Here is a 25956-nt window from a genome sequence, read left to right as displayed (position 1 = left end):
CGCACAACCTTGAGGCTACAACAGCAGAAGACCCCACCGGGTACCACTCATCTCCACTACAAATAGAAAAAAGAGGCTACAATTTGAAAATTTGACAGTTGAAAACTGGAAAAATGTTGCCTGGTCTGATGAGTCTCAATTTCTGTTGAGACATTCAAATGGTAGAGTCAGAATTAGGTGTAAACAGAATGAGAACATGGATCCATCATGCCTTGTTACCACTGTGCAGGCTGGTGGTGGTGGTGTAATTGTGTGGGGGATGTTTTCTTGACATACTTTAGGCCCCTTAGTGCCAATTGGGCATCAGTTAAATGCCATGGCCTACCTGAGCATTGTTTCTGACCATGTCCATCCCTTTATGACCACCATGATGGCTACTTCCAGCAGGATAATGCACCATGTCACAAAGCTCGAATCATTTTAAACATGACATGTTTTCTTGAACATGACAATGAGTTCACTGTACTGAAATGGCCCTCACAGTCACCAGATCTCAACCCAATAGAGCATCTTTGGGATGTGGTGGAACGGGAGCTTCGTGCCCTGGATGTGCATCCCACAAATCTCCATCAACTGCAAGATGCTATCCTATCAATATGGGCCAACATTTTTAAAGAATGCTTTCAGCACCTTGTTGAATCAATGCCACGTAGAATTAAGGCAGTTCTGAAGGCGAAAGGGGGTCAAACACTGTATTAGTACGGTGTTCCTAATAATCCTTTAGGTGAGTGTATATGCAAGATGGTAGAGTGAAAGCTTTTTTCCCAGTTAATGCGTGAATTTAAATATTTTAATGAATAATCACAAAGAAACGCACAATACAAGATGTGTCATCAAAAGTTAAATAAATAAATAAATGAGGGCTGTCAATATAACGTGTTAATGCATGTGAATAATATAGAAATTTACATGTGTTACTATTTTTTTATGCAAATTTTGACCCCAATGTCTTTCCATAATCATAGCGCAGTTACCCAACTGTATGGTATAATGGCATAGCTAATGCGAATAATAAGATGCCTTCAGGTGTGATGAACATTTTGGATAAAACCAAAGTTTTGTGCTCTAGCTACATTTAAAGGGGAACTATTTAAACAAGAATATATTAAATGTAAGACTCTGAAAAGACTTTAAGAGTGAGGGAGTTGGCAGAAACTAATATTATTGCACTTACTGGAGACCAACTGGACATGGATGTTTAAATGACAGCACTAAAATAAATATCATGTACAACCACAGACTGTGACCTTGGATCCTAACTTAGTGTTTATTGTAAACTCAGTGTTTATTATAAACTCTGTTTATTATTACACTATTTATCAAGGGTTTAAATCAAATTGTGCAGTTTTGAGTCCTTTTTTTCCCCCAAAAAAAGCATGATGTATTACAATCTGATAGTGAATATATTTCCGCATATGCTGGTTAAGTTTCAAAAAAAAAAATAGCAAACCCTTGCTTTGGTTGTGATTGTGCAGCAAGTCGAACAAAAAAGCAATGGCAGCTAAATAGATCAAGGAAAAATGTAGAGTCACAAAGATTGTTGAAGATCATGAGAAATGTGATAAACAATACAAACACTTCAGTTTACAGCATCATCAGCCTCGTCCTCTACCAGTTTCAACTTCACAACTCCATCAGTGTAGAGGAAACTGCAGCATTAACAGACTATAAACCTTCTGTTTCTGGGCCTCAACATTTTCTAAAACTGCACTGAACACATTTAGTTCACACACAGCAGCTGGTGATATACCCAGTCGATAAGTAGGCGTCACTGATCACATGACCACAAGAATTGATGCGACTGGCTCTTTATGGATATTTCACGCTTTGCAGTGCAATGCTGATGTTCATTGTGACATGTGGCTAAACACAAAGCATATATAAAAAGGATAAAAATAGAAATTCTTTCGTTGTAGACAACCATGTATCCGAGAAATATAATTAGCCAAAATGAGCAAAATCTAAACTTTTACTTACAACCTGAATTCCGTTAATCTTGGGATGTTTTTATTTTTTTATTTTAACTAAACTAAAAGACTCATTTAATGATGCCCCAAATGTTCTCTATTTTTAATTAAGCACCCAGACTCTTCTATTAGAAAGCCATGCTGTTGTAATAGCTGCAGTATGTGGTTTTGCATTGTGCTGCTGAAAGACACAAGGCCTTTTCTGAAATAGACGTCTAAAACCTTTATGGACCTTTCAGCATTGATAGTGCCTTTCAACACATGAAGGCTGTCTATACCGTATGCACTTATGCATCCCCATACCATCAGAGATGGTGGCTTTTCAACTGAATGTTGAAGACACGCCGAAAGGTCTCCCTCCTCTTTAGACCGGGGGACACAGCGTCCGTAATTTTCAACAAGAATGTCAAATTTGGACTCGTCTGACCATAGAACACTTTTCCACTTTAAAACAGTCCATTTTAACTGAGCTTTGGCCCACAGGACCGCGCTTCTGGACCATGTTCACATATGGATTCCTTTTTGCACGATAGAGGTTTAGTTGGCATCTGTAGATGACACAATTGTGTTTACCAACAGTGGTTTCTGGAAGTAATCCTGGGCTATTCAGTAATGTCAATAACAAATCATACCAATGAGTGACGCAGTGTTTTCTGAGAACGCGAAGACCACAGGCATTCAACAAAGGTCTTCGGTCATGTCCCTTATGCATATAGAGATTTCTCCAGTTTCTCTGAATCTTTTAATGATGTCATATACTGTAGATGATGGGATTTGCAAAGCCATTTCAATTTGACATTAAGGAATGTTGTTTTTAAAGTATTTCGCAATCTTTTCACGCACTCTCTAACAGATTGGAGACCCTCTGCCCATCTTTACTTCTGAGAGACTTTGCCTCCCTAAGACCTCCCTTTTATAAGCTAATCATGTTACAGACCTGATGCTAGATATTCTTCCAGCTGAATCTTTTCAAGAAAAAATATTCTTGCTTTTTCAGCCCTTGTTGCCCCTGTCCCAACTTTTTAGAGACCTGTAGCAGGCATTGAATTGAAATGAGACAAAATGGGTCATTTAGTTGATAAATGTGTAAACTTTCTTTATTTAAATATTTATTATGTTCTCTATGTTCTATTGTGAATAAAATAATGGCTCATTTGATTTGAAAGTCTTTTAGTTTTTATTTTATTCTAATTAAAAAAAAAACATCCCAACTTTTCTGGAATTAAAGTTGCAAAATATATAATTTTTGTAATTATGAAAGCCTAACTCCTAACTACATCAAAGTAAAGTAAAAGCATTACTGTTTTAACTAATAAATTATAAACATTTAAAGTTGCTATGTGGCATAAACCATAGTTAAAAGCTTTAAATACAATTTAATTTAATTCTTTTTTTATATTGATATTAATGCCCATACATACATTATTCCCTCTTTTTTTTCTTATCATAAATTAGGTGTAAAAACACTGAAACAGGTGGGAAATGTTTTATAAGGTCCAGAACCACGAGGAGAGAATGCACTTCCTCAAAGGTGGTTTATTCAAAACTACAGACACAGAAATGGTGCCTTTGGAAAAGGAGAAAAATAGAAAGAAATTCAAGGAGCCAGAATGCAGGATCTGAATGTGTTTCTGTTGGAACAGTCACACATGAGATTCATAATAACTTATTTTTTTAAATAATGTGACGTTTAATGTTCATTATTAGAGATGAGAACGTGTGAATTTTTAACCGTTATTTTAATTGCGTGGTGGAATAGATTTTGAGCTTTCAATTCAATTCAATTCACTTTAAATTGAATTTAAAGTGAATTGAATTTGTTTAGCGCTTTTAACAATGTTCACTGTCACAGTGCAGCTTTAAAGAATCAAAGGAAAATTATAAAATCAGAAATATAATGATTTCATAATTATATAAATAATGCACCGAAATACAAAGCCACGACATTTTTACTGAACAAAAGATATTATCAGTTCAAACTCTTACTTGTTCCAGTTATGATGGACAAAATGACTGAACTTTGCGTTTACATTAAACTCCTTAAAGCGTTTTGTAAGAATCCCACTCATTAAAATAATGATAATTTCGAGAGTTTTTGTCTCACCTCGAGTGACGAGCCTGGTTTCTTCTTCAGCTCCTCACATTTGCGGAATTTGCAGATCTGATGTCCGGTCTTACGGTTCCGGCAGCTGCTACAGACGCCACAGTTAATGAGCCGCCTGCAGGGGGTGCACACTCCACAGCGCTTCCTCTTTTTCTTTGCAGCATTTACGCCTGATGCAGAAGAGGAAATGTGATTACTGTGATTATTATTATGTTGCTGGCACTCTGCCAGATTGGCAATCTGAAATGCGCTGTCTGTGACAGCAGAGGCAGAGGCTGGAGAGTGCAACGCCGTCATGACTATGACCCCAGGGGGTAAAGAGATGCCCCCCAGAGCAGGCAGGGCAGAGAACGCCGGGTTCATTATATCTGCTTCAGAAGCACTGCTGCACTTCAGCTTGTTGATGCAGTCCCCTGCTAACGGCCTGCAATGCTCCGGCGATAATGTGGACAGAAAGTTACCGTTTGCCATCTGCAGCGTGTCAGGTTTCCCGGGCCGCTGGGACGAATCACTCCTGGTTCTGTTGGGGTGGATCGGTGCCGATTTGCGTCCCCAGAGCACAGCATTGTCACAGTTCCACGGCGAAACGCCGATTCGCGCACTAGGGAAAATGGGCGTAGTGATGCGAGCGATCTTGGCGCTCTGTGGAAACGCACCATTGGTTTTGTAAAAGTTTGCAAAAGAGCGGTAACGTTCAATTTCTGCGTTGTAATCCAAGAGCTGGTTTAATCCGGCTTCTTGAAGGGCGTCCTTTTGTAAAAGAGAGACATCTGTGTTAGCGCCGCTCTCGATGCACAGCGCACTGTTTATGTTCGACATGACCGCTTGCTCTGATTAGCGCTGTGGCAGAGATGTCAAGCGGGTATGGGGTCTGTCCTTGTTCAACCACAAACTCCTCCGAGACTATTGCGTCAGCATCCTGCGATTATTCCACTGCGATTATTCCCCTGCACACTGAAACAAGAACACAACATTACACATTTGCCAAAAAGCCTCGCACGATTTTAATCGCAGTAAAACAACTTCAATATTCTGATGGGTTTTAAAGGGACAGCTAGCAACTGCAGGCTACAATAACAACTACAACAACCACAACCGCCATGAAGGCTGAAAACAAAAACCACATTTTTTACACATTTGCTGAAAAGATTTAACCTTTAAACACAAGTTAAAACATGAAAAAATAAAAGTGACTTGGTTTATCCTCGACATTAGTGTTTATCTCGAGGTCATGTGATTATGATAGATTTTTTTAAAAGCTAAAAACACAGAAAGAGAAGTTAATTTAGCAAAACAACAATGTTTAGAGTTTTATCACTTAAATGTTTTCCTTGTTCATCACTAATAGGTGACCCGTCTTTCTGTTTGTGGAATAAGTTTTTGGTTTTCATGATAAAAACAGTAAAAACACGGCTTGGAAGTTATTGTGACAACATTTAACTTAGTGTCAGATTGAGATCTGTAAAGTGATCCTGTGATTATATTTCCGTTATTATATTATAATCACGTGATGCTAAATGTTATTATCAGGTACGTGAGCTGCTACTGCGCTAAATCTGCACAGGTCTTCATGTGTGATCTGTCTCAGCTTATCCATTTTTCATTCAGCCAAAGAGCCTCAGATCCTTCCATCATCTGTGTGTGTGTGTGTGTGTGTGTATGTGTGTGCGCGTGATGGAGATGGAGGAAGTGTGGATTTCATCCCACTCCCCTCCCCCTTCCCCTCTCCGGCTGCATCTCATTTCCACCGATAAAAGCGCATTAAACACATTTCCCCCCGCTTACGTTACCTTCCTCCGGCTGCTCGTGCTTTTTAATTAACCGAGCTACGGCGTCACGAATCGCTTCCGTGCTCAGGGCAACGAGCAATAAACACGCGCACACAGACACAGCATGTTGGGTGGGCTCAGAAGTCTGCTTTTTTTTAGTACTTCATAATAATAATAATAAATTCAGTGATTATCTACAACATTACTGCATTACACTCACACCACGAGAGAGACAGCACAAGAGAGAAACAACAGAGGTAAAAGAGAGAGAATGTAAGTGAGAAAGAGAGGGAGAAAACATAGGACAAGGAGAGAGCACCGAAGAGAGACAACATAGATGAGAAGACAGCATACAGTAAGTGATAGAGAGACAGCATAGAAGACGAAAACACAACACAGGACAGAGCACAGAAGAGAGACAGTGCAAAAGAGAGAACGGGAGAGAGAGAGAGAGAGAGCACAGGACAGAGACAACATAGATGAGACAGACAACATAAGTGATAAAGAGACACCAACACAAAAGAGAAAGAGACATGACAGAGTGAGGAAGAGAAGGACAAAAGTAACAAACAACGTAGACAGAGACACAGAAACGGAGAGAGACAGAAAAACAAGAGAGTGACAGGAAGGAGAGACAATAGGAATGAGAGAGACAGAGAGAGGGATGTATAGAACAAGACAACTCTAAAGAGAGAAGGAAAAAATGAAGGGAGATGCAGAGAGAGAGGCATAAAGGAGGGAAAGTAACAGAAATGTCAGAAGAACATTAGATAATAAGGAAATTGGAATATTTTCCAATTAGATAGAGGTGGAGAAAAGAGAGAGAATGTTAAAAAATCTATGAATGTAGTGTTAGAGAGGAAAAGTGAAGCTGTTCCTCAGTGAGAAGTGTAACAGATGTTTCAGGGTCCTGTGGAGAACTGCTTCATACAGCTGAGGGAGAACCTTCACCTGACCCAGGCCAAAGTCCTTTAGGAGGGGAAGTAGATAGATAGGAAGGTAGATAGACAGATAGATAGATAGATAGATAGATAGATAGATAGATAGATAGATAGAAAAGCGAGCCCAATCAGTGGTTTAAACACTTTCAGACCTCTCTCTCTCTCTCTCTCTCACACACACACACACACCACCACCATCAACAACAAAAACAACAATAAGTTTAATATAAACCTGAGTCATGTGACAAAGATCAAAGACAAACTCCAAGAAAAAGAGAGAGAGAAAGAGAGAGGGAGAGCAGGGTCATTGACAGTCAGATAAAGTAAATTCAACACAAGAGGGAGAAAGAAAAGAACCAGAAACAAGAAAAAAGAGGTGTTATACTAAATAAGAGAGCACGGGCATCACTTACCTACCGAGGTTTGTGTGTGCGTGTGTGTGTGTGTGTGTGTGTGTGAGAGAGAGAGAGAGAGAGTCCAGTCTCCTGTTAGCAGCTCATGATGGACAGATGATGGAGAAGAGCTCAGGACAGAAGCTCCATCCTCCCACTCTGAAACAGCGATTACACACAAAATGAGGGGGAAAAAAAAGAATAAACTGCGGGAAGCGAACCGGAAACGCACGGGAGAATAATAAAGAACTATGGCGGCGTGAGCTCGTGCCTGTCTGCCTGCCGCGCGCGCAGCCGTGAATAAAAAGCGGCACAACAGAGAGGAGGTGTGTGTGTGTGTGTGTGTGAGAGAGAGAGAGAGAGAGAGAGAGAGAGATCGAGATCGTTGCGCGTGGAGTCGGAGAAGCTGCGATGCGGACACCTACTGATCACCCGCCGTAACTCTCTCTCTCTCTCACACACGCGCGCGCGCTCTTAAAAAAAAACCGTCTCTTCTCTCTTGCTAGTTTATCACACGTAGTCCTTCAGAGATTATCCTCACAAGACTAAAGTTAATTTTAAACTTTAGCTAGTTGGGTCGTATTACTAGCAGTAGTTAATGTAGTTAAGACCACACCACTGCTCGGAGTTACAGATGGACACTAGTTACTCGGGCACTGGTCCGAGGACACATGACCCCAAGGTCAGCAAAAGGAACTGTGACAAAACACGGAGGTGGACTGTGTGACATTATCTGGCTTCTCTGATATTTGTGTGTTCAGCACAAGACAATCTTATCCTCTGAAGTACATGTCCAGAGATGTTACAGTAGAAGAGGCAAGCAACTTACCTGTACCTTTTTCTTATTTTAGTTTATTTGTGGACCACAAACCAACTGAGTGCATATTGCCACCTACTGTATTGGAGCGTGTAAAAATGCAATTATACTCAGGTACAGAACAACATTACTAATGTGAAGACTGAAAAAAAAGGGAATTTGCAAATCTGTGAAAACATGAATTAGACATGAAATAAACACATCAAAGCTTTTTATACTAAATACTATTTTATATAAATAAATAAATACTATGAAAACAAATATAATGGTTTTGTTTAAAATTTTTCAAAAGAATCCATGAGCATATTAAACTACAAGACCTTTTTTTCATGAACGCAGTAAAGCATTTTAAAAAAGTTTTCAATAATTGATCAGGACCTCCAGAAGCATTTCCAGGAACTTTTTTATGCATACAGAAATGTTTAAAGACCATTTGAAACAATTTTGAAAGATAAGTTTTTAGGAACCGACAAACATTTTCAAGATCCCAGCAGATATCTTTTTGGACCCTAGGCCTCTCTGACCATAGACAACCAGCATTCATAAAAATTATCTTGATTGGACTATGGAGTAACGGAAATCGTTAATGTGGTCCAAAATTGTGATTAGTCCAAATTCAGTGTATTTCAGAGCGATGGGCATATCAATGTATGTTGCATTTGCAGCTATGCAACTAGCAAGAACACCAGGGGGCCCAATCCCAAACACTTCTGTCCACAATGAGTAATGGAGCATGAATGGATCTATGATTAATAGTGAAAATAGGGCATTTCCACACATCATGATGAGAACAAAGTTCAAACTAAATAGATGTGTGACCATAAGAAACTACTAGTTAGTGAGACTCATCAAGAAAAAAAATCCACTTAAATTTGCCAGGGAGCATAAAGATTGTACTTTAGAGCAATGCAAAAACGTCATGTGGTTTAATGAGTCCAGATTGAGCCTATGCACTGTATAGTGCATAGTGGCCACTGTACAGTACAATCCTCTGGAGGCAGGGTTATGGACTAGGGTCGCTTCAGTTGCTCAGGTCCAGGGTTTACCAACATTATGTCACAATAAAATTAAGTCAGCTGTTACTGAATACTATACTATATATTTACTAAATGGCCAGGTTTTCACATTTGTGGAGTTTTTCTTAATCAGGCAGGCTTCATTTAGGCATTTGGTAGGCGCCCTTATTCAGAGCAACTTGCATTTGTATTTTATTACACATGTTAGCAGGTAAGGGCCTTGCTTAAGGGCCCAACTTTGGCAGTTGTGGCATTTAAACCTGGAACCTTCTGAACTGTAGTCCAGTACCTTTACCACAGACCCATTATCTTGCACAATGCTCTATAAACCAAAGCCAATGCTCTGTCATGTTTTTTTTTTATTGTTATGTTATTTATTTAAATATACCCATTTGCCTGGTTAATCTCATCTACTAAGCCGTCAACAGAGATAATAAAACTTATTGAGGAACCTTTTGATATTCCATTGAGCTTTTTTAAAAAAAGGCAGAAATGTTGATCAAGAATTTAAAAGCTCATTGGGACTCTAGGAACTTTTTCAAAAACCCAGAATCTACATGGATTTTTTTTTAATCTACATGGGTTGTTATTTCTTTCCTTATGTGTCCCTTAAGGGGCTTAATAAATCTTCTCTTATTATACACTGCATAAGAGAGAAAAAAAGAGAATGTAAAAGAGACAGACATATAGACTAGATGGTCAGATGAAATAAAGAGAGACCGTTTATGGTGAATCAATCCTGGGCTGTTTATTTAAAAGCATGCCTCATTTAATTTTTCTGTTCTACTCACACACTTTGCACATCAGCTGCTAGCCCATCCATGCTTTCTCTGTCTGGCCCTGTCGTGCTGTAATAATTAGTCAGTGTGTACACACTTTCTTCCAAAATCTCACTCTTTCTCTCTCTCTATCTCTCTTTTTCTCTGTTGATGCATTTCATTAGAAAATACAGAAATGTGGTGAAAACGTTTGGAGCCCGTTTTTCAGATTTGTTTTACATAGACCCTGGGAGCATAGGGCTCTGGAAACATACAGTCAAGTTAGTAGTTCATACCCAATCTTTTAAGTCTATGTTTTTGTGTAAAACATAATCAAAACATCTGATTGTGGCAGGTTTCAATATTAGGCAAATACAACTTCAGAACAACAACAACATATAACTTTTTTACCTTGCCATTATATGTAAAGCCAAAATGAAAAAAAAAAAAAACAATGATCAATGCTCAGATTTAATAATTAACAGACCTTACACTGTTAATGGGTATTTTATCTTTAGTGCCAGTGTTAATACCAAAGAAGACATACAAACAAACAATCAAACAATCCCAAACTTGTATTATACAAAAAATAAACACTACAGTGCATCAGATATTAATATTTTTATTATTTAGATGGATGTATGGAATGTCTTAATTCAGAATTATTGTATTTGTGTGCATGTGGGGGTGCAGGAGAAATTTATCTGCCTCACCAGTTCCAGTTAAACAGTCCCAGAGCGTGATAATTGAGAATGGCTTGTTCTGTAAAGTTGTCCCATGGTGAAAAATCCGAAAAATCCTTAGCAAGACAGATTTACAATAACTCAAAAAATGCTGTCTAAACCAGTGTGCTGGAACACCATTTAGTGTTGTCCTCTCCCTGGTATCCTGCTGCCTTTGGAGGCGCAGTCTTGCATTAGTTATCGGGGGACCATTAGCTGGTATTTCTGTGTATTAGGGCACTTTGTGATATAACACCCCCTGGTGGTATTCAAAGGAGATCTTCTGGTCTTGTGCCTTCCTATGGTGATCTCCAGTGAGCAAGTGAGCGATCATACTGTTGTTCTGTTGAGCTTGTGATATTTTGTATAAATCACAGGGTATGTGGGAGGAAAACATGGTGTTTGATATAACTGAACCGACAATTACAGGGTGCTACACCGACTTTCAGTGGTAGATGTTCTTGGGACAGGGCTGGGTTTTGAAGGGCTTGTTTTATGGAGTCCATGCTGCTCTGGCATTCACCATTCCATTCCTATTTTACTCTTTTCAGCAAAATTGGGAATAAACCTGTACCGGCTTGCAAGACCGTGGAAACGTTGCAGGGCATTAAAATCTTGAGGTGGAGAATATTCGGCCATTGCCTGGGTCTTTTCAGGGTCTAAGTAATTCCTCTCTGTGAGATGATGTGTACCAGAAACTTTAGCTGTCGTATGTAAAAATTACACTTTTTTATGTTCAAGTAAAGGTTGGCTGGGGTGAGTCTTTATAGCCTCGCATTTAGATATTTAGTGTGCTACTCCATGGTGTCTGAGTAAATGATAATGTCATCGATATAAATAAAGCAACATTTTCCCCTCAGGCCAGCCAGTTCCTTCTCCATGAGCCTCGGGAATGTGGCAGCTGCATTTCTAAGCACATATGGCATGGATGGGAACTAATAAAGGCCCTTATTGGTGATGAAGGCTGTTTTTTCATGGCTCTTCTCCTCCATTTCCACCTGCCAGTAATGAGATTGCAAATCCAATGTGCTAAACCAAGAGGCAATCTTCCAGAGATTATAAGATGTCATGTATCAGCAGCATTGGATATGCATCTGGTTTGGGTTTCAGGACGAGGAACACAGGGGATGACCATGGCAAGCAGGAGGGCTCAATGATATTGTCTTGGAGCACCTGGTCAACCTGATCCTCAATAATATTTTTTTTTAATGGCAAAACTCTGTAAGCTTTGAATTTGAATGATGTGTTATCTAATAATGATATTTTGTGTCTCTCCAGTGACGTTTTCCCCAAGAAGTTGAGGCCAGGGAGCCATTAACTTCTGTAACTCCTCCAGATTGTCTGTATCCCATTATGTCATGCTTTCAGTAGGCAAGTTGATTGGGTTGTGGTAGATCTAAGGTTGGTGGTAAGGCAAAATAAAGGTTTGATGTGGCAGGGGGGTGGGTGTTAAACGTGACCGCTTTTGTAGATGTGTAACCTTCTTTTGTTTTAGGCCATATCTTCCATCTCTGAAGTCTAAGACTGCCCCTGTGGCACTCAAGAAGTCAAGCCCAGTTACAAGTAGGAATGCCAGGTAATTGTCCTTCATAACATGGGTATCGACCTGCATTCTATGTTGTGCCACTTTTAGCTGCGCTACAATGTGGGCAATAATAAGTACCCCTATGATTCAATAGCTTGTATATCCACAAGCAATAACTTGATGTATTTTTCTTGTATGACTTTACTGTATCAGTCTCTCACATTGTTTTGGTCCATTCTAAAACATTGCTTCAGTTAATTCAGGTTTTTAAACATTTGCTTATGCACATCCCTCTTAAAGGTCCTGTCACAGCATTTCAACTGGGTTGAGGACTGGACCTTGACTAGGCCATTCTAAAACCTGATTGTTTTTTTTTATTATTATTCTAATTGTCCTGTTGGGAACCAGTGTTCCCTGGTGATTTAATAACAGAGAGCAGGGTTATTTTAGTCTGAAGAAGTGCTGGGACCAGTATATTAAAAGTCGGACTTAAGTCCACAAACAAAATCCTTACATAAGTCCCTGATTTGTCTAGATGTTGTAGGATAAAGTGCAGTCCCATGTTGACTGCATCATCCACAGGCCTGTTTGTTGGTCTGTGAATGATGCTCTATAAAAAACTGCAGGGGGTCCGGTAAGAGTCCACCAATGTCCTTTATGGCCATTAAGAACGCACGTTTCGAAAAAAGGGATCCTACGAAGCTGGGAAAATGCCCTTCATTACCTGTAGGGGCAGTCTTGTTTCAGTCTGAAGTATTGTGTGTCTACTGAAGCTGAAAATGTCTCTCTAAGAGAGATAGGCGCCTATTGACAGCAAGTGACAGAGCTTATAAAATTGTCATAATTGTTGATACTTCTTTAAATGCGCTTTCTCCATTCAGTATTATTATTATTATTATTAGTAGTAGTAGTAGTAGTGCTCTGAATTTATTATTATTATTCTTATTATTATTTTAACGCACCCGCGCGTTTGTGCAAAAACATGAAGTACAACAAAGAATACAAAATTGTATGATAGGTTAGCCTAAAACATTATTGTTTTATTGTGTTTATGCGCTTTAAATATACACTAAACAACAAACACTGCCTTGTACCTGGCCATTAATAAAAATTAATATTTAGGCATAAAAAAGATGCTATAAAATTCATCTAAAATTAATTCATCTGCTTGTATAAACCCGCTAATTGCATTTACACTTAACAAAACGCAGCAACAAAAGAATGATGAATGCATGCGATTTATCTCCAGAAAAACAACAAACACAAATATATAGGCTACTCGATGGATAAATTCTGGCTTTTCCAACCAGCCAGAATATATATAGAGAGAAATAATATAAATAAAGCATAATACAACATTCCATATAGTAAACAAAAAGAAAAGTATCAAATCCAATAATTAAGTCTGATTTAATTGCTATCATTAATCATTTTTTTAAATTTGTTTTAAGCAGAGGCATCCGCTCTGTCTTTTTAATTCATCTTGAACTCCCCTACAGTATTTGCCAACAGCGCACACAGTTTTATATATTCATACCTATCGTGAATAAAAGGTGAGAAGAGATTCCGCAGAAACTTCAGACACATATTTCTTATTCACTGCTGAAGGAGTTAAATATGCTTATACTGTTGATACGTAGGTTACATTTTAAAAGTACAATCGCAAGTAAATTACAAACTGCATGTAATGTTGTAACAGTATTAAACACAAATATATGATATGGTAGTATATGCAATAAAAAAGATATTTACACATGAGTGCTCAAATGTAAAGCGAACAAAATTATTGTGTTAATTTATTGTGTATATTTAACTTCATCCAGCCGTTTAAGTTATATGAAAAATAACGCGCCTACCAGCCCACTATTATTTTCTTTTCAAATTTAAAGATGCCCGCATGTGTGTGCAAAAAGACGAAGTACAACAAAAAATACAAAAGTGAATAATCTTCAATAAAGTTAGCCCAATACAATATTGTTTCTAATGCTGAAGCAAACATGATTTTGTTTTAGTCTATTCGCTGAATAAAACGCTCCGACACCCACAGAACCCCAGTTACTGTAATCCCCCTTCTCACCTTTCATTCACGATAGGTGTAAAGTTATCAAACCGGTTTCGCTGATGGGGGAATTCACGGAATTGAGGGGTTTAAAACGATTTAACAAGACCGAGCAGACCTACATCAAAGGTAAGAGGAATTACAATAACTGAGCGCGCTGTCGCGTTGTATAAACTGTACAACACAAGTTTATCAGCCTTTTGATAAAAACGCTGCATTTTGTAAAGTGAGAATACTTTACAAAAGAAGAACAGCTTTATTTCAGTCATGAATTCACAATCACATCACATTCCAGCTATTATTTTCAGCCGTGGTTAAATAATGAATGAAATAATTAATCAATGCTGGAAGCAAACAACAAAAAACATGACGATTATTATTATAAAAAGCTTGAAGCACTTCGTGTTCATAAAATAATATTTACTTAATATGATAATTTACATATATAATGTTTATTCATGTCTTCTAATAACTTCGACACATTTTTACATTTTAAATAAGATATGTTGGCATATTCACACATCAGGACATTGGCATAGTTAATACTATCAGATAGCCTACTATTAGGAAATTAAATTAACTTCAAGACAACTTAAAGGGATTGTCATGTCTTTCATCGTTTTGTCCCTGTTAAGACATTACAAAAACTATATAAGAAACTTATTAGGAATTTTAAAGCACGATTTTCGGCATGTTAGTTCATTATTATGAAAATAATATAAAGCACATATACACACATTCATCATGAAAGATCTGTTGTAATACAAAATAAAATTTATGTTTGCTTTAGCATTGGAAAAAATATTGTTTTAGGTTCACTTATTATACACAATTCTTCATTGAACTTGGACTGGCTTTTAGATAAAGTGCTACCACGCGCCATCTGGCGGATATTCAGTGAAGCGCAACACATTTATTTAAATTCCCAAATGTTGCTTGCGGCAGGTCACGACACGCCGCGCGCCAAATTGTGGCATCTCGCGGAAAAACGCGCATTCTTAATGGCCAAATCTGTAGGAAGGTCAGCACAGGATTTTAGACAGGCTGGTGTAACAGCATCTGGGCATGGAGCTTTCATTTTCTTCTGTTTCTGAAAGATCTGATAAATATCCTCTAACAAACCTCTAGTGTAGAAGAAGGTGGGGGTTGCCAGAGGTGTTAATGGTTCTGTAGAGAGATTTTCAGGCCAGACGTGTGTGTGTGTATGTGTGTGTGTGTGTGTGTGTGTGTGTGTGTGTGTGTGTGAAAACAGGAGTTTCTACTGTAGAACCCATGCAGTAGAACTCACGTAGGTCATCAACTAGTTGTTGATTCGCTACCAAGTTAGTGTTGACGTCTTGTAGTTAGTCATACCTTTCAGCCTTTCCACACTAAAGCACTGTTGATTGCAGAAAACTGGTTTTCCAGCTTTTCAGAGTGGCTTCTTTCAGCCACTCTGTTCTCCATGTCCTGAATTGTGCTTTGATTTGTCATTGTTCGAAAACACCTCAGCCGGTACAATTGAAACAGATCTGCTTTGCTTAACTAGTCAATCTAATTAGTCTTTACTACAGACTTAGTAGATTTAGGTTTTTGCCTGTAGTTCAGGAGAAGATGAACCAGGCAGTGGTAAGTCCTCAACCTTCTCTAGGGATTGAACAATATGAATCCTTCATTGTGGTGTAGCAGTAGTCCAAAATATTTTGTGTCTGGTTGGGCATGTCATGTTTGGGTAGTTCATGTGTAAGGTTTTATTTTATTTAAGTCACAGAGTTGTTGCTCTGTGTCTGTGATTTGATCAGCAAGCTGTTTACACACATGTGAAGGGATGTAAACACTTACCAGAATGAATGAGGTAAACTCCCGCAGCAAATAAAACGCCTTACAGTTGATAAAGAGCACTTCTAGATCGGGACAGCACATCTTCTTCATCGCTTTTGGATCTGTACACCACATCACCTTACATTAATGTAAAAGAATGTCTTGCCGCCTCGTGATTTTCCCAGTGATTCTGTGTCATGATCAGCTCTAAAAGGCTGGAAGCCCATCCAATGTAACATGAAGGTTTCCATGAAAAACAGAGCAGCAAAGAGTTCAAAAAGTCCCTATTTATCTGGGAGAGCATAAGTAGTTCATCAGTCTTATTGGGTAGAGAGCAGAAATACAATGTTTCATCTGCATAAATATACAGTACAAACTACATCCCAGATAGCACTAATTTGTTGGCCCAATGTCGGCAAAATTTTGGTAACCTTTCGCCAGTGCTCCGACATCGGCCCAACATTTGGCCAAAGACAGTGCATATGGTTAAGCCTGTGTTGACATCAGTGGTTGGCTAACTCCATTTTGTCCGTTAGCCCACTGTTGGCCTATTGGTGGGGCCAAATATAGGTTGTCCCAATGCTGGTTCAGAAAATAATGGCAAGATTGAAAATTGGAAATTAAATTATATTGATTTAGCTTTGTACAGTAGGCTGTCTCAGTGAAGCCATCACATCAGGAGCTCATATAAGGGTTGGTTACCTATCTAGTACATAAATATCATTGAAAGAACTATAAATCTAACTCAGTGGATGTTTTCTAAATGATACATGTTAAATTCATTGTGCTTTGTGCTCAACTGTGTACACTGTCAAAAAGGTCACTAGATGGTGCTAAATGCTCGAGAGGAACCTAAAACAGCCAGGTGCTGCTGATAAATTCCTAAAACCAAGCTAAACACAAGCTAAGGGATGTGTTAGTAATGATGCCTATGATGCTACATAAAGACTACACATACAATTTTAATCACATAGAGTTAGCGTCACCAAGTTGCTAGCTAGATAAAAATACTTTTGCATTGAATTCTTAGGCTGGATTTACCAAGATGTTTCCTATGCTGTCCTACGCCATCTCTCACAGCTAGCTAGACATTACTTTCTCTGCTTTTATGCAAGGTATTATTTCTCTCAGATGCAAACATGACCACGGTCTGAGATGGATCATTATCAAGTTTGAAGAGCGACAATTCTGTTCTTGCTGTTGTGGAACTGTGACATTCCCATCTGCAGGATGGAAGAGCTCTATCAGGTTGAAATGCTTTAATAATTAGGGAATGTTGCAAAACAGTTATAAAAATATCATTAATGAAAGCATGGCAAAAGGTTTGGTGATGATCATGATCATGATAAAAGTATGATATTACCAGACATGTGAGTTGGTGAAGAAGACCTAATGTTATTGAGAAGCCGTGTGTATGTTTGTGTGTGTGTCATCTAGTGGGCTGTACTTCAGTGATATAATGAGAATACTCTGCATCCTTTTTTTTTTTTCCAGTGGAGCAGCAATTAATTGCGAGGGCGATGATGGCGGGTCATTACCACTTGGTTCCTCCAGGAGCGCCGCAGGGCGCAGCGGACACACACACACACACACGCACACTCTCTCTTTGTGAGGCGAGGATGGCTTCGGCTTTTCAATTAGCAGATGGAAATTGCACTTCCGACTCCCCGCTTGGCCCTCCTCCTCTTTGCCTTGAATTTTCAGTGCATGTAAACCTTCTGACATCTAGGGATTATAGCAGCTCTGCTCCTTATTAATGTGACTTTAACCTCCACTGCCATCTTCACAGATTTATTGCAGCTCCTGTGGATGATAATGCATATCAACACTGCATGCAATATTGTAGACCAGATCCAGGGCTGATCTCTTAATGCTGAGGACGTTTAAACTGAATGACTTATATTTATAATGTTTAAAGGAAACTGTTTTATATGACAACAATAATACCATGTGTCACATAAGTATTAGAAATTAATATATGCTGTTATAATGCAATACAGGCTTAAATTTACAAAATGTTTGTATTTTAATTTGCATTTATTCTAATTTATTTGATCTCCAGTGTCTGGTTTTGCTTTATTTTTTAATAAATTAAGTGAGGAATATACCTTATCAGTCTCGTCTTTATTATAACTATCTAGAATCAGCCTATTTATGCTTTTTACTAGCTTTCATTCCTGTTTCGATCACATTATACAGCCCTGAGATCTGATCTGGCTTTCTTTGTGTTGAATTTCACCTCAGTTGCATCCCAATCCAGTAGACAGATTGCCCCCTTGTGGCCAAATATAAATTACAGTATAAATTAGGTGTGTGGCAGCGTATAAAATAAATGCAAAATAGTAAAAAAAAAATAGTGTAAGAAATAATATAAAGCGTGTATGAAATGATTAAAAAGGTTAACAGTGTGTTCATTAATATAAAATTAAAAATAGAGGAAAGACTGTGTAAATTAGCTTGAGTAGTGTGAAATAGTGTAAAATAAAACTTAAAAGTAATCTTGGCAACAGTATTAAACTAATATAAAATATAAATGATGTGTAATGTAATAAAAATAGAATTGTGATGTAAAGTAGTGGTGTATGAAAATACTTGGTATTTTTATGTATTGTGTAAAATAATGAAAACAGTACATGCAAAATGATATAAATAGTTTCGCCAAAACAATATAAAATAGTACACAAGGAAGTTTTAATACATTTACATTTACCTCTCTCTCTCTCTCTCTCTCTCTCTCTCTCTCTCTACTTCTTTCTTTCTCTCAATATATCTCACAATATATGAATAGAATTATGTTTATTGTTTGGTTCAAGAGATATCCCAGATAGCACACCGCTGAAGGGCCAACTTTGAGCCAACGGCAGTGCCTATGTTGGTCCAATGTCATTTTGTCTGGTGACCCAACCCATTGGTGGGTTTAGTAGATAATGACAAGGTTGTTCCAATATTGGTTCAGTAGATAATGGCAGAGTTGGCTCAATGTTGGCACAACATTGTTTCAATACTTTCGCCACCAGCTTGGTCACTGTAGCTCAGCTGTTATTTAACATCATCTTCATCATCAACATTACAGTATCTTTGGAGAATTGTGACTCTTATCTGTGTAAATACATAAAATAATTTGAGCATTGTAAACTAAAATGTTCTTTGAAATATTCCTCTCCAACCAGCAAAATGATAAAAAAAAAATCATTTTCCGCATTTGGTTAAACTCAGTTCAACAACAGTTTTACAGCACACATTTTCCCCAGATGAAACAAAGTAAATATAGCAATTTAAACAGTAAATAATCTAGCAAAATTGTCAAATATGTTTTCCATTTAGATATAATTTATGATAACCTAGTGGAACTTTGGATTGTGAGCATAATTCATTCCAGAAGCGTGCTTGAATATAACAACACTCGTTTATCAAGCGAATTTAGAAATAATGGAAGCTCTGACAATTAATTCTATAACCCAAAAATATTCGTATAAAATAGCACAAATTAACCTGCACTGGTGATTGGGTGATACATGCCTGCCTAACCATACTGCCTGTGATTTGCAAGTCAGGAAACTGGAACTCAAAACTTCAGAAAGTCTCTTTAATAATCTAATTAATATTGAATTATACAATACTAACTACATAGCCAGAACTGGTCTGAAGCTGGGAGAATAAGGAGGGTTTAAATATTAGAACCCCAAATCTAAAGCACCCATTGTTAATGAAACTATCACTGATGAAGAGTTTCATTTATCGTTAACAGAAATGTGGATTGAACAGAATAAGTAGGGAGCATTAAATACATCAGCCTCAGAGATGTAGAGGAGGCCTAACCTCCTAACTGGTAGAGGAGGAGGTGTCACAGTTATTTATAATAATAATCTGACTATCATACAAAAACTTGGACACAAATTTAATGCATTTAAATTCGATTTCTGTCATGGATGGCACTAGGAAGAACACATGGATCCTAGAGCAGAGAGAGAGCAAGATCAGGGAAGAGAGATGAACAGCCAGTAGAGGGCATCTCGGTCTGAAAGACACACAAAGTCTCGTTGTTGGAGGAGAGCACACAAAAACTTAACGTCAGTGAATCCAATAAAAGTGTGAATCCAGAAGCATACAATCTCGTCGTCAAAACCGTGAGCAGAGTTTAAAGCCAGTAAATCTAATTTTGAGTTAAATCCAGGAGCATACAGTCTCATGGTCAAAAAGTAAGCAAAGTTCAAAGCCAGCAAATCCGATAGAGTGCAAGATCTGTAGTGCAAAGACAAAGAAAAAAAAAAAAAAAATAAGTGAGATCATAACCAAAAGACAGTGGCAAAAATGTAAGAATAATTGCATAAGCGGCACAATATTCTGGCAACAGGTGTTTTGCAGCGCCTTAAGTTAGGAGAGGTGATTACCCCAAAGAGGCAACAGGTGAGTTCGAGCCATGTCTGAGGCATCAAAAAAACAAGAGGCGGCACAGAGCTGTAACAGGAGTGATCCAGATTACAGGGGTGTTAGTGTTGTGAGCGTGATCTGGCGTGCTGTGACAGTTCCCCTTCCCCATATGAATGTCACTGTTTATTCTAGATGGGGCATCGGGGTTAAGTCTGTGGTACTCTGTGATCAGGGACTTGTCAAGAATGAACCTGGCAGGTATCCAGCTTTTCTTCTCAGGTCCATCCCCCTCCAAGCCCCCTATTGTAGGTCGCATCCCTGGCAGCGGGATCCAAGGAGCTTGCAGACCATGAATGCTTTGCCCCCTCAATGAGATGAGGGGGGGCTGGGGTGAAGGGGACAATGGACAGAAGACCAGTCATTGGATCTGGCGCACATGAAAGGTGGACTTGATACGGCGCATGGAAAATGGAAAAAAAGCTTAACGGACCAAGGGTTGATGACATGGGAAATGGAGAAGGGGCCAATGTACCTGGGGGACAATTTTAACATGGTCTTGAGTGTTATGTTGCATTACTCCGTGACCTACATGGTATCTGGGAGCTGAAGAGTGGTGGCGGTTGGCCTAGTGTTGAAAGATATTCACGAGCGCAACATTTTGCAGCAACGGACAAATGCTTGGGCCGACAGTACCACTGTACCACTTCTTTTTTCTTGAGCGGGGAACAGAGGTGGTTGGTATCCCAAGCTGCATTGGAAGGGATTGGAATGGTGACATTCCGGTGGAAGATGTGGGAAGCGATGTGGCATATTCTACACATGGAATAAATTTGTTTTATGAGGCGGCCTCCCACAATGGCCTCTGTAGAGCTGTCACGAACCTGCACAACCAACCCAGCACGTCCAGGTCATAACTCCACCAAAGGTCTTCCACAATCCCTGAGTTAATTACCTGAGCGCACCTGCTACTAATCCGGCATTTCACCCTCGGCTTTAAAAGGACGCCGAAAGCTCCACTCATTGCCGATGTATCTTACTCGCGTGCCTATTGTCCCGTTTCCATAGTGATTTGTCTTAGTGCTTCAATTCTGTGTTTCGACCTTGCCCGTTTTCTGGATTCTGTCTTGTGTCTAGCCCTTTGGAATATCCTTCAGTGTTTTTTCGCCTACGTGTATGACCTCGCAAGCCTACTGGACCTCGGATAGAGTACTCACGTCTTGGATTTCTTCTCCCCCTCGCTGCTGGAACTCTGGATACCGAACCCTGCCTGGTAAAAACGACTCTTCTTGTCCCTCGCTTCACTTTCTCCGCGAACTCGGCTTTTCATCTGGCGACACGAGCACTTCCGTGTTCGCGGATCTCAGGAGAGCGCTCGCGCTGCGCGCCGGACCTCCGCGCTCATCAAGAGAATCACACTGCTGCTTTTCGCCTTGCATCCTCTGCTTGTTTAACGCTATTAAAAGCGAGACACGCTCGCAAAGAGTAGAGAAAGACCCGAGACAATTCAGCGATCTACTTCCGGGATTGTGGAGATTCCCCGCGTCATAGCCCCGCCTTCTCTCTCGTCATTAGGGGCTTCCCCAGGTCCTCAGTCACTAAGCACACACACACACACACACACGCACCTCCTCCCTTCTCCACTCTTAGTGCTCTGATATCCTAAACTTCTCTGGATTCTAATAAAATCTCATAAGAAAGAACTGTCTGCTATTGGGTTCACTCCTATTCATCCCCGCCTGTGACAGTATACATCGGCCATGACGAACCCAGCGGACTTAGAGCAGTTAAGGCAAGCACTCTCACAACAGGGGGCGCTGCTGGGCTCTCACCAACAAAGCATCCAGGAGGTGACACACACTCTCTCTTCCATCACCACTCAACTTCAGCAACTCTTAACTAACCCTCCTCCGGCCCCGACGCAAATCCCACGTCATGAACCCCGACTTCCAAACCCACAACCATATAACGGTGAGCCCGGAACGTGTCGTTCCTTTCTTTCCCAATGCTCATTGTTGTTGGAGCTCCAGACGTCCCTCTTCCCTACTGAACGCTCTAGAGTGGCTTATGTGATCACGCTCCTCACCGACCGAGCTCGCGAATGGGGGACTGCGGTTTGGGATGCTAACGATCCATGCTGCTCCTCTTTCAAATCATTCACGGAGGAGATGAGAAGGGTATTTGACCGCTCCCACTCGGGCAGAGAGGCAGCCAGACATCTGCTGGAGCTCCATCAAGGTTCTCGTTCTACATACGATTATGCCATTGAGTTCCGTACTCTGGCGGCTTCTGCTAACTGGGACACCCAAGCACTTTATGATGCCTTCCTTCATGGTCTATCCGAGGATGTTAAGGACCATCTGATCAGCCAGGAACTCCCCAGTGATCTAAATGGTCTCATGGACTTAGCAGGACGGGTAGACGCACGTCTAGCACAGAGACGCCGTCATCGAGCCCCTCGACCTACCTCTGAGTCCAGACTTTCAGCTTCACCCTTACGTCCCTCCAACTCTGTCTCATCGCCAAGCTTCAGGTCAGACCCAGAACCCATGCAAGTGGGCCGAGCCCAGATCTCTCCAGAGGAACGTCAGCGGAGAATCCAATCCGGTTCCTGTCTTTATTGTGGCCAGATTGGTCACTATCGTCTCCAGTGCCCGTTAAAAGCAAAGCCCCTCCGGTGAACCTAGGGGCTCTGGAGGGGCCCACCACTAACCATTTCCCTAGCCCACGTCCCCTCCTCCCAGCCATTATCGTAGTACAAGGCAGGTTTCACACGATCTCAGCTTTAATTGACTCTGGATCTGATCAGAACTTAATTTCCGCCTCAAAAGTTCAGGAACTTAATCTCCCAACACAAACTCTGGAGAACCCATTAGCTGTTCTGGCCCTCGATGGGACCCGTCTGCCAGTTATCACCCAGCGTACGGCCCCGATAACCCTACAGATTTCTGGTAACCACACTGAGGAGACCTCCTTCCTGGTCATGAGGAACGCCCACTCCTCTCTGGTTCTCGGACGCCCCTGGTTGACTCGTCATAACCCCCGCATCGACTGGGCCAAGAACATCATTCAAGAATGGAGCCCTTCGTGTCTTTCATCCTGTCTCAGGTCAGCTCACGTTTCCCCACTTACGTCCTCCAACAAAGAAGAGTTCCCTGACCTCTCAGCCATCCCTCCTGACTATGCCGACCTCAAGCAGGTCTTTAGCAAATCACGGGCTCTCTCTCTGCCACCTCACAGACCTTACGACTGTGCCATTGACCTCCTCCCGGGTTCTATGCCACCACGGGGAAGGTTGTATTCACTTTCATTACATGAGAGGGAGGCCATGGACAGGTATATAACAGAATCTTTGGCCGCAGGGATCATTCGACCGTCCTCATCCCCCGCCGGGGCGGGATTTTTCTTTGTGGCTAAAAAAGACAAGACGCTCCGTCCGTGCATTGATTACCGAGGACTAAACGAAGTAACCATCAAGAATCGCTATCCTCTTCCCCTAATGTCAACGGCCTTCGATCTCCTGCAGGGAGCTAATACTTTCACTAAACTTGATCTCCGTAATGCCTACCACCTTGTCAGGATTAAGGAGGGAGATGAGTGGAAAACAGCCTTTAACACCCCATCGGGCCATTATGAATATTTGGTCGTACCGTTTGGTCTAGCCAATGCCCCAGCCGTGTTTCAGTCCCTGGTCAACGATGTTCTTAGAGATTTTCTAAACATCTTTGTCTTTGTATATCTCGACGACATCTTGATTTTTTCTCGCTCCTTGGAAGAACACAAGAAACACGTACGCCAGGTATTACAGAGACTTCTAGAAAATCAGCTGTTTGTTAAAGCGGAGAAGTGTGAGTTTCACCGTCAGACAATCTCCTTTTTAGGGTTCATAATCACTCCGTCTAAGATCCAGATGGACCCAGCTAAGGTGAAAGCAGTGACTGACTGGCCGAAACCATCCACCCGAAAGGATCTCCAACGCTTTCTTGGCTTCGCCAACTTTTACCGCCGATTCATCAAGAACTACAGCACCATAGCAGGTCCACTCATCACTCTCACCTCCACTAAGACCCCTTTTCAGTGGTCCAAACAGACAGAGGAGTCATTCTCTAGATTAAAGAATCTGTTCACTTCAGCACCCATTCTCACACAGCCAGACCCTGCTCTCCAGTTTGTTTTAGAAGTAGATGCCTCAGATTCCGGGGTGGGAGCTGTCCTATCTCAGAGAGCTCGATCAGATGGCAAACTGCATCCTTGCTGTTTTTTCTCTCGTCGTCTCTCAGTCACAGAAAGGAACTATGGGATTGGTGATCGGGAGTTACTAGCAATAAAGCTGGCGCTAGAAGAATGGAGACACTGGCTCGAGGGTTCCGAGATCCCTTTTCTCATCTGGACGGATCATAAAAACCTTGAATATCTCAGATCAGCCAAGCGCCTTAACGCTCGTCAAGCCAGATGGTCCTTATTTTTCTCCCGCTTCGACTTCTCCCTATCCTTCCGGCCAGGAAGCAAGAACACCAAACCCGATGCTCTCTCCCGTCAGTTTGTCTCGATCACAGACGACACCCCTATCTGCACCATCCTGCCGCCACAATGTATTATTGGAGCTACCTCCCTCAACATTGAGGCCCAAGTTAAGCAGGCATTGGAACAGGTACCCGATTCCCCAAAGGCACCCCTGGGTAGACTCTTTGTACCACCAGTAGCTCGCCCCCAAGTCCTGGAATGGGGGCATAGCTCACGCCTAGCCTGCCATCCTGGCGCAGCTCGCACCCTCTCCCTGATCCAACAACGCTTCTGGTGGCCCTCTGTCAGAGACGACACCCGCCGGTTTGTGGCCGCCTGCGATATCTGTGTTCGCAACAAGACCAGCAACAAACCACCAGCAGGCCTCCTCAGACCACTTCCAGTGCCCCATAGACCTTGGTCCCACATCGCCTTAGATTTCGTCACGGGACTCCCAGAGTCTGAGGGTTATAATTGTATTTTGACCATTGTCGACCGCTTCTCCAAGGCTGTCCACTTTGTTCCCCTGGTTAAACTCCCCTCCGCCAAGGAAACAGCTGAATTACTCATCCAACACGTATTTCGCCTTCATGGCATCCCTGTAGATATCGTCTCAGATCGCGGACCCCAGTTCTCTGCCCAGTTCTGGACGGCATTCTGTAAATTACTGGGAGCCACTCCCAGCCTGTCATCTGGCTACCATCCTGAGACTAATGGCCAGACCGAAAGAGCCAATCAGGACCTTGAGACAGCAATTCGGTGCATGACGTCCAAAGACCCACGCTCCTGGAGCCGAATGTTACCATGGGTCGAGTATGCACACAATTCTCTACCCACAGCAGCTACAGGCCTCTCCCCTTTCCAGTGTTGTCTAGGCTACCAGCCTCCCTTATTTCCATCCCAAGAGGAGGAGGTGGCAGTTCCCTCTGCCCAGACTTTCATGCGTCGTTGCAAGAGGACCTGGCTACGAGCGAGAGCTAAGCTTCGAGATTCAATATCTCAGTTCAAGCATCAGGCTGATCGCCGCCGTTCCACAGCCCCTACCTACCGCGTTGGACAGAGAGTCATGCTCGCCACTCGCAACATCCCCATCAAGACACTCTCCCGCAAGATCGCTCCCAGGTTCATTGGGCCATTCACTATAGTCAAGATCATCAACCCCTGCGCAGTCAGACTGCTCCTACCGTCCACTATGCGACGCATCAACCCTTCATT

General features: G+C 41.1%; 1 protein-coding gene across 1 annotated transcript in view; it reads right to left on the bottom strand.

Moving 5' to 3' along the window:
- The window catches only part of cxxc4 (CXXC finger 4), a 35649-nt gene extending 28147 nt beyond the window's left edge, over window positions 1-7502 (bottom strand). Inside the window, exons 1-2 of the mRNA XM_053502605.1 lie at window positions 7195-7502; window positions 4072-5025 (exon numbers count right to left, since the gene is read on the bottom strand). Of these exons, the coding sequence (XP_053358580.1) occupies window positions 4072-4890 (819 nt within the window). The 5' untranslated portion in view covers window positions 4891-5025; window positions 7195-7502. The remainder of the gene's footprint in view (window positions 1-4071; window positions 5026-7194) is intronic.
- Window positions 7503-25956: the final 18454 nt, after the last annotated feature.

The sequence above is a fragment of the Clarias gariepinus genome, chromosome 8 (genome assembly GCF_024256425.1).
Source record: "Clarias gariepinus isolate MV-2021 ecotype Netherlands chromosome 8, CGAR_prim_01v2, whole genome shotgun sequence".
Lineage (NCBI taxonomy): Eukaryota > Metazoa > Chordata > Actinopteri > Siluriformes > Clariidae > Clarias > Clarias gariepinus.
The sequence above is the reverse complement of the archived record's forward strand: the minus strand, read 5'-3'. Positions and strand labels throughout refer to the sequence as shown.